We start from the raw sequence: 9,843 nt of genomic DNA, 5'->3' as shown, positions 1-9,843 counted from the left end.
ATGGAAAACGGAAGTATAATGGGCCGAGGCGAGCCGAGGCGGGCCGAGGCAAGCCGAGGCAAGCTGTTACCAGCAGTGAAAAAACGCCATTAGAATGTGTGGTCTGCTGAGCCGGCACCTCTACTTTAACCACGCCCATGTACTCAAGTCACACCCTGTTTACGTCTTTTGAACCTTTAAGTCTTCTGTGAGGTGAACTTAGCAGAGAGTTACTTTTTGATTGGTGACGGTTTGACCCGCCCCTTTGGGTTAGCCACCATTTTCATAACTGATTACCCGTTTAATGTTCTTCATCATTCAACTCAACACAGAGTCTGTTTGTCATTGGTCATGGTTTGGCCCACACCCTATGCTTAGGCCCAGCCCCCTTTCACAGCTAATGAACTGAATGTTGTAGAGTCTTAGGCAGATCTCATTGAACTCAGTAGGGAGTTCCCTTTTCACTGGTGACAATTTACAGTGTCTAACCCCCTAATTCCACAGGATGCGGAACGGCTCCGCTGTGTGTCTGCTTCGTGCACCGCTGTCTGTCATCACCCACCGGGTCCAGATTTGTGGCGGAATGGCTGCGGCCATGATTGACAGCTGAAGTAATGAGGACGCACAAGATCTCGCAAATTCACGTAGAATAGAACCACAAAAAACTGTTTGTTTCCATCCGAAGGAATAGAGGGGAAACAACTCTGTGCTGTGTTTTCAAGGTGTAGTGCAGGGAAATATGATCCGCCGTGAATATGATCCGCCGTGAACATGATCCGCCGTGAGCACATTCTGTTTCATCTTTGAATTGCTGACTATGCAATTTGCTAAGATAGGGATAAAGGCAGTCTATTATAAAATGTTCTGCTCCTGGCACTTACCAGTACCTCTTGCTGATGTGAAGTTAACTCTGCTGTCTGTCCCTCGTCATGAAAGCTCTGTGAGCTTTTTGCATTTTGCTGCAAACAGTGTTTTTTTATTTTTAGGCCTTTTAGCATGTTGACTTGTATTTAGCTTTTTCACATTAACTACAAGTCTTGCATCGAGGAAAAACAGCAGCACACATGTCAAGGAGCAGTATCTGCCCTTTTGGTTCCACTTTTAGTATATGTGCACACAGCTAACACAGGATCAGATAGATAGCTAAATCACAGACAGCAGATGGCAGCGGACATTAATGGGCCATACATCATTCCCACATATTTAGAGCAACCCATTGACAGTCCCATCCTATTGGCCCTTGTGATATGGGTCATAGCATCGTGCGCAAAGTTATCAATATTAATTTGTATTATTATTTTAATGTTTTTAGAAGCTTTGTTATCAGTGACATTGCCATATAAAGATAAATAGAGTTTTTAAGTAAAACTCCCAGTGAACAGTCAACATGTAAACCGAAAACCTGGCCAAAACATGGAGACCACCCAAGTATATCTTTATAAATTGTTTCAGAAATGTTTTATTGTAGTTGTAGTTTTTGATTAATGTTTCAACCCTCAACAATGGTCATGAACTTTGGGTAGTAAAAAAACAAGCTTCCGAAATGTTGACGTAAATTTATATTTGACATTGGTAATTATGTTATTGGAATACATCTGTTGTGCATCTTTTGTGTGTTTTCTCAGTGTGTTTGGCCACATAAGCTACAGGTCAGACTGGGAGTTAGTCAAAGTGGACTTCAGGCAGTCTTTCTCCCATCAGTGTACTGAGTCTGACTACGTGTCCTGGCAGCTCACAAACCTGCAGGTAATGCACACACACACATACGGTACAGACACACATAATTAAAGTACATGTATGCTTTTAAAACTGAATTGCAATTTCTATATGGTCACCCTCAGGGAGAGAAATGCATTATGGGTCAGGAAAGGAGTTTCCGGAAGAGGAAGGACACAGCGTTTTGTATCAAAGGAAAAAGCTACATATCAGCCCTCACCACCAAACCCTGCCAATGTACCGAGCAAGACTTCAACTGGTGAGCACTCTACAAATGTAGAAATTGCTAAAGAGACTATAAATTGCTATATATTAACTGTTATATCTACACACACACAGTACAGGCCAAAAGTTTGGAACCACCTTCTCATTCAATGCATTTTCTTTATTTTCATGATTATTTACATTGTAGAGTACCACTGACGGCATCAAAACTATGAATGAACAAGTGTGGAATTATGTAGGCCTACTTAAAAAAAAAGTGTGAAATAACTGAAAACATGTCTTATAGTGTAGTTTCTTCAAAGTAGCCATCCTTTGCTTTTTTGATAGTGCTCCAAACCCTTGGTGTTCTCTCAATGACCTTCATAAGGAAGTCACCTGAAATAATTTTCACTTCACGGGTGGGCCTTGTCAGGGTCAGGGTTAATTATTGAATGGGATTGAATTCGATCCCCGCCCCTGCAGTCATTGTCAAAGTGTCCTTGGGCAAGACACTGAACCCCGAGTTGCCCCCGGTGCTGCGCATCGGAGTTGCACTGTGGCCGGAGCACCTTGTACGGCAGCCCCGGCCAGAGTGTATGAATGTGTCTGAATGGTGAATGTTTCCTGTAGATGTAAAAGCGCATTGAGCAGTTGTTAAGACTGGAAAAGCGCTATATAAATACAGCACATTTACATTTACATGTATGTATTTTTACATCTTTTAAGTGGTTGCCGGCTTGGCGACCACACATCAGCTTTTGGTTTTGCTATTTTGAGTCACGGATTGGATCATTTTTGGATCAGCACAAAAAAGGGAGGAATTTAAATGATTATTAAAATGTAATACCAATAACTTTTAAATCAATACTATGTAATCTATCTTCGGTCCCCCTACAGATTGTTTCATTGAAACTACAGGTCACACAACTCACCGCTTTGGTCCCCCGTATATCATTGGAACTATAGCAACTCGAGCTGTATCTCTGTAATGAGACAACCTGTAGAAGGACTGAAGACGGAAAAGTTACATAGTGTTGCTTTAACAATAATTACTTCTTTCACCAGTCAATTCCTGTTTAAAAAAAACGATAAGAAAATGGTATCTTACAATGGCTTTGAATGCACCACAAGGTTTATCAGTAAACAACATTTTGTCCCGTCTGTGCTGTTTTTCAGACAACAGTGACCACTGTTAATTTTAGTTTTTTAGCCCTTAGCTTTAGTAGCAGACTGCTGACTGCTGTTGGAATCCTCTACAATGAAAGATGTCACACTTCTACACTGTTTATTTCTCAGCATTTTAACCATGTTTAAACTATTACTACTGTAGCTAATGGTAGGCTAATGTTAACTACTGTGTAATGTGTTAATAGTGTTTATTAGCGTGACATGCAGCAATGTTTCTGTTGTCTCTAACGTGGGTTTTGGAGCATCAGAGAGCAGCGCGGAAATTTTAGTGACAGCATAATGAGGAACCATATTCCGCGATGCTATTTCGTCCAGTAGATACCGTGCACCGGTGCCGTATTAGCACCGGATTTTACAATGTCGCTAACATGAACAGAAAATTGCATTGCCTTTAACTTTTCACGGCAAACGCGCGTTTGTGGTCGCATAACAGTGGAAATATGTTGCGCACAAACATTGTTTAAAATTTACAACAACCAACCTTTTGACTTCTTTTTAAATAAATGTTTCGGTTTTATAAGTTTTGTTTTGTTTTTATATAATGTAATATAAAAAAACGCATATATTGAACTGATTGGCCAAAGGAGCCAACCAGAGACCAGCAAATTTCCAATTGACTCAATTGGCAACTGTTACTGTTGAACCCAGTATATACTGTATATATAGTATATATATATTTATTTATTACATCATGTATACTTATATATTTATTACTTTATATACTGTATATTATAGATGAAACGATGCATTGTGAATCAGTTAAAAATTGATTCAAATGTGTAAAGATGACCAGCCAGTTGAGATTTAAAAAAAAATGCCATGCATTTTTTTAAACAGCCTAGGGTGTGATGCTAGTTTATGTACAACAAGTAACTTTAGACTACCATTAGGTAGTAACATTAGCTGGCTTAAACATGGTTAAAAGTCTGACAACTAAACAGTGTAGAGTGTCTGTATTTCACTGGAAAGGATTTCAGCCCTGGGATGTACAACAATCTGCAGCTAAAGACACAGAGGAGACTAGAGACAAGACGCTGCCGCTTTCAGATAAACAGTGACGAAAGTGAAGCGTTTGCTTCCGGCTCCAGAAGCCTGTGTTGCATTCACGTTGTTGTAAAATACCCTTCTGCCATTTAGTGTTTTCTCCTTTTTGTTGTTTAGCAAATGAATGGTAAAAAAAGAAATTGTTATATGTTAGTGTTATTACATTTAAAATTAATCATTTAAATGTAACCATATGCTCTGGGCAGGCTAGATTAAGTAGCCAAGGAGCACTGGCCAGATGCTCCCAGTTACCTTGTTATCTTCTCGGCCAAGTACCTTCAAGTGCCCAAGCATTCACACAGCGCACAGAACAAGGCCACAGCCACAATGACAAACTTAGTATTTAAATGTCCACGATTTGATTGCATAGGTACATGTATACCATCACCAATCTATCTGTTTTTTAAGTGTCTATTAAAATAATATAATGCTCCAATTTAGTATTAAACTGCATGTGACCATACATAATATATATCTAATCTAATTGTAAATGTTAATTATGATGTCTGTGTTCCTGTGGTTTGTATAGTGACTATGGTTTTGAACGTTCTCATACGGACGGCAATCACTGCTTTGCTGACTTCTGGCACGATCTAGATTCACCACCCGAAGACTGCCATCCAGGAAAAACCTACGAGTCCAGCACTGGGTCTGTGCATGTGCGCATACACACATATACAGTACAGGATGTACTTAGCCTAGCTTAGCAAAGACTGGAAGCAGGGGAAAATTGCTTGCCTGTTTCAATCAAAAAACCTTGAAGAAGAGGAGTTTGTGTGCAATTGCATACAGTCGGCAGCTAATGTCAATGTCGTTAAAGTTTTTTGTGCGATTAGTTCTCACGTCAGTATTTTTTTTTTTTACCGTTGTTTTTGTCTTGACTATATATATTATGTATATAATTGTTGTATCCAACAGAGACAAGTTCATAAACAGGCAGTGTTAATAGGACAAGGCAAACAAACTGATACTAGTGTGCCACTTTTTTATTCTCACAAAAGCGACTAGCAGCAAATCTGACAACTTTCTGTAGAAAAGAAGCCAGTTTTGTCCAGCAAATATGCGGGGTCTTTCTATCTTGTAGCCACCAAAACAGTCACCTCTCTCTTCTGTTTTGTTAATGAGGAGCAGCTCCCACCTTAGGGGATCTGAGTTCTTGAAGGTGACATGTAGATGTGAACTACAACTTCTGTGGTTTATTTAGACCTTCGGCCATCCTTTCCCATGGAAATGTGGGATTTCAGAGAAAATCAAATTTCTGCTTTAGCATACAAAAAACTGAGGCAGGGTCTCTCAACTGTCAACAAATTCCCACTGTGGTGCTGTGATGTGTGCCAAATGGATGTTGCTCGCTTGCCACTGCTGTGCCACTGATGTTTCATCTACTTTCATACAACTTTCAACTTGCATACAATGTGGCTATTATTCAACTTTTTAAAGACGTTCATCTTAAGTAGAACAATTATCACTTTTTAAATTTTTTTACAATTTCACCTTCTTCTTACACATTTTAACTAGCAATCCAGTTTAGCTTCAGCCCTAGCTGTTAGGGTTTCGATTGGCGCGGACACAGAAACACCACAGGAGATGATAAAAATTGCAACAAAAAGGTTTTAATACTGAAAACAGTGAGCATGCGGGAACAAACAGTCTTAACACGAGAGGAGGTGACGGAGTAGGTGGTAGTCCAAACGGAGAGAGTCTGGTGAAGCTGCACAGGAATCGCGATGGGACACAATATCTGTGACAGAAACAGGATCAGTCAAATAGCAAAGATTATGAGCAAAGTTCACTAAGTAACTGGCCTACTTACCACGGAGGTGTAAGTAAAATACTGTCACTGAAGAGGTGGTCAGCCCGAGTTTTTATATACAGAGGTGGTGGATAATGAGGATGTGACTCAGCTGTGCAGACTGACGGAGTAGAGATAAGTGGCCATGCCTCTTGACCTAGTTCCTTGTAAGGCACGCCCCCTTAGGGCTGCACGATTATGGCCAAAATGATAATCACGATTATTTTGCTAAAAATTTTGATCACAATTATTCTCCCGATTGTTTATTGACTTTAACCAAAACAAATTTTATCGTCAAATAGGATATTTATAACTGTGAGAGGGAGTGTGATGGACGCTACTCACTAACAAGACCGAATAAGAACAAAACTTTCAGTGCCTGGCATCGCTGCACTGGATGCTACGTTGCCGTTAGCTAGTAGCTGGATTAAACACAATGGTTAAAATCCTGACATTAAGCGGTGTAAAGTGTGACTGTATTTCCCCTGTAAACTAGAGGATTCCTACACCTGGACGTAACAATCTGCAGCTGCCATTGTCGGAAAAACAGCACAGATGCTTGAGCTAACTCGACAACCTTGTGCATTTTAAGTTATTGTAAAATACCCTTTTCTCATCTGTTGCTCGTTTTTTTCCGTTTACAAGCAATTTACTGGTGATATAAGTAATTTTTGATAAAAGTGATAAAAGTTATTCTTATTAAATTGTTAATCCATAATTTAGTTTGACCATATCGCATTAGCAATAAACAAGCCTTTCTTTTAATGTCACCAACTAACATTGTGTTTACTTTTTTATATTTAGGGCAAGAGCGCAAACAGTGGCGAAGAAATTGATTCTTTCTGTCTTCCGGCAAATAAATCTCCTTTTTGAAGGGCGAAACATACTCAACAACTTACCAAAATTGGTAGTCATATCAAGTCTGGTGAAAATGTATATATCAGAAAACGAAATGCTTCATCTCAAAGGGTTATCCTCCTAAAAATAAAAAATGTCAAACTACCGAGATGGTTTTCTGGGACCATCTGGACCATTGGAACTGGGGGGGTAGATCTTTGCACCCCTTGGCTCAGTCAGCTAATTGATAGTTGTACAACTAACCTGAGCAAACGGCAGCCAACTACAGTTAGCGGCTACTTTAGTGCCAACTTTTAAAACATCTTTACATTACAAGTCCATATGGTTACACTTAACTTGAGAACAATTGATTTGTTCATGACACAGTAAAATTAAACATTATGAAAAATCTAATTGTTTCACACAAGTGAAAGAGGTCAAGAAAAAATATCCATGACACATTCAAATTGGTCCTATGACAGCCATACAAAATCCAACCATTTAATGACACATAAAGCTAAATTGTTTCCTAAAGTTTGATAATTAGGCCTGCCATGACATATTTTTGGTCATGTTGTCTAGGTTAATGTCAAGTCATCTTAACGAATACATTGAAGGTTATATTGTCCTGCTCAATGTTAAGTTGTCATAACACGGAGATTGTTGTCTTTGTTAATGTCATGTTGTCATAACACAAACATCTCAAGCAATCCTATCTTGGCATTAAAAGTGTCATAATTTACAGAATGAAACTTAAGTCAGTTATGAACATAAGACTCCTTCATGGTCATGATGAGGTGTTATGTCATAGTTATGACAGTGTCATGTAAGTCTTATGCTCACCCCTTCAATGAAAATGTTTACCAATTATGTTGTTTAGGCATAATTTATTTAAGATAGAATCAGAATTTACCCCAGTCTTTCCAGTCTTGTTTGCTAAGCTAACTGCCTCCTATCTCCAGCTCTGTCTGTATATGAGATTGACTTTCTCATCTTACTCTTCACAAGAAAGAACACTTAATACACTAAATACTCTGCATACACTGTCATTCTCATACATTACACATCTTTTGCTGTGTTTCAGCTACAGGAAGGTGATATCTAACATGTGTGAAGGGGGGCTAAACAAGCAGCAGAGCACCACGCAGCACAGCTGCCCTCTGCTGCCTCCTAAAGGACTACAGGTCAGCATCAAAGGGCAGATGTTGGCTGTGGCGCCAGGTGATGACATCACATTCATTGTCCACCAGGAAAAGGTATGATGACATTTTTTTCTTGTTATTTACTTCTTTCCATTAAATTTAAATCTGCTAAAGTCCTCATTTCTTCCTCCTAGGGTGACACCACCAGCACCAAGTACCAGGTGGACCTTGGTGATGGGGTTCGGGCCATCTACCAGAACTTAACGGTGACCGATGAGCCTATCCAGCATCGCTACAAAAATCCCGGCGTTTACAAGGTCACGGTGAAGGCTGAGAACATGGCAGGGCACGACGAGGCCACCATGTACATCCAGGTGACAGGTCAGTCTCCCAGACAGTCTGTAAATAAATTTTGATATGGTTATAAGAAAACTGTGCATCGTGTCTTTTTGGAAGGCTGCCTTTAGAGGGCAAGTCCAAGTCATGTCTCAAGTCTTTAGTAGGCAAGTCCAGGTCAAATCTCAAGACTTTACGGAGACTCTAAAGTGATACATTAAAACTTTGACCAATTTCAACTGTGATCATAACCAGAGGGCAAGTCTAACTCAAGTTTAAAATCTTTAGCATCCAAGTCCAAGGCAAGTCTTTAACAGGCATGTCCAAGTCAAGTCTCAAGTCTTTTAAGAGCAACTCCAAGTTGCCACCAGTGGCCTCTAGTTTTACTTTTTCGCCAATGACACTCAACTTTACTTCTCCTCCAAGAAAGTCCTTGCTGCCACTCACTGCACCCTCACCACCTGCTCACCAGACATGGATGCAAATAAACTTTCTGACGAAACACTTTTTTCATTCATTTGTAACATCCAGTCTTGACTACTGCAACAGTATCATCAATGGTACCTCCAACAAAGTCCTCAAACTCCAGTGTGCATAGGAATGCTCGCCTATTTACCAGCACCAGAGTTCCTACTAAAAAGATGGCACTTATCAGTTTTTTTAAATAAGGGTTACCTACATGTGGGAAATTTGGTGTATAAAACCTGTACAGTAAGGAATGAAAAAAAGGAACAGTTCAAGAGGATAAAGGGCGTTCATGTCCAAAACTCATTAAATCACCTAGTTACTGTGTTAGCGCAAGTCAAACTGATATTGTAACTTTTATAACATCTTAATTAAAAGCCTGGTTCCACTTAACTTGAGATCAAGGGAATTATTAATATCCCTGTTATAAAAGCACTTGACGGTGAACTCAAACAAGAAGTATAATTGTTTCACTTGAGGTCAAGGAAAAATATTTATGATACGATTATGTTGGTCCTATGACAGCCAATGTAAAATCCAACCACATAATGACAGTTTAATGTTGTGTTAACAAATAAAGCTAAATAGTTTCCTAGAGTTTGATAATTAGGCCTGCCATGACATTTTTGGTTATGTTGTCTAGGTTAATGTCAAGTTGTCTTAACAAAGATATTAAAGGTTATATTGTCTTGCTTAATGTTAAGTGGTCATAATGATTAGCACTGTGGCCTCACAGCAAAAATGTACCAGGTTCAAACCCTGGTTGTTCCTGGCCTTTCTGATTTTTATAGATGGTTTACAAAGTATTTATTAACAATTTAAAAAGGTATTATAGTCATCTGTGGCAACTTTATAATAACCATCCAGACACTGTTTATAGACGGTTTAATAACCAACTACCCTTTACAAAGTGTTAGGAATTAGAGGTTTACAAACTTTTTTTTTTAATACCTACCTACACCTAATATAGTTTATGAGGGATATAATGTGTGTAACAATAAAACTGTTAATTTGAAGAACTACTAATATTTTATTATTATTGAATTGCTTGTCAACAGTAAAATGACGGGGGTTAATTTTCCAACAAATATTTGCAATTTGTTTGTTGGTAATAAACATTTTAACTGTTATCCATTGTAT

The 9,843-nt window shown here is 38.9% G+C and overlaps 1 protein-coding gene across 5 annotated transcripts in view; it reads left to right on the top strand.

The window, feature by feature from the left end:
* Nucleotides 1-9,843, top strand: part of sorcs2 (sortilin-related VPS10 domain containing receptor 2) — a 356,230-nt gene that overhangs the window by 325,542 nt on the left and 20,845 nt on the right. For 4 of the 5 annotated variants that reach the window (XM_034901192.1, XM_034901194.1, XM_034901193.1 and 1 more), the window contains exons 15-19: nt 1,605-1,725; nt 1,821-1,954; nt 4,661-4,780; nt 7,845-8,016; nt 8,097-8,283. In XM_034901192.1, the coding sequence (XP_034757083.1) occupies nt 1,605-1,725; nt 1,821-1,954; nt 4,661-4,780; nt 7,845-8,016; nt 8,097-8,283 (734 nt within the window). The remainder of the gene's footprint in view (nt 1-1,604; nt 1,726-1,820; nt 1,955-4,660; nt 4,781-7,844; nt 8,017-8,096; nt 8,284-9,843) is intronic. The other variant, XM_034901195.1, reaches the window with a different exon arrangement.

Source organism: Etheostoma cragini, chromosome 19, assembly GCF_013103735.1.
Source record: "Etheostoma cragini isolate CJK2018 chromosome 19, CSU_Ecrag_1.0, whole genome shotgun sequence".
Taxonomy (NCBI): Eukaryota; Metazoa; Chordata; class Actinopteri; order Perciformes; family Percidae; genus Etheostoma; species Etheostoma cragini.
The sequence above is the reverse complement of the archived record's forward strand: the minus strand, read 5'-3'. Positions and strand labels throughout refer to the sequence as shown.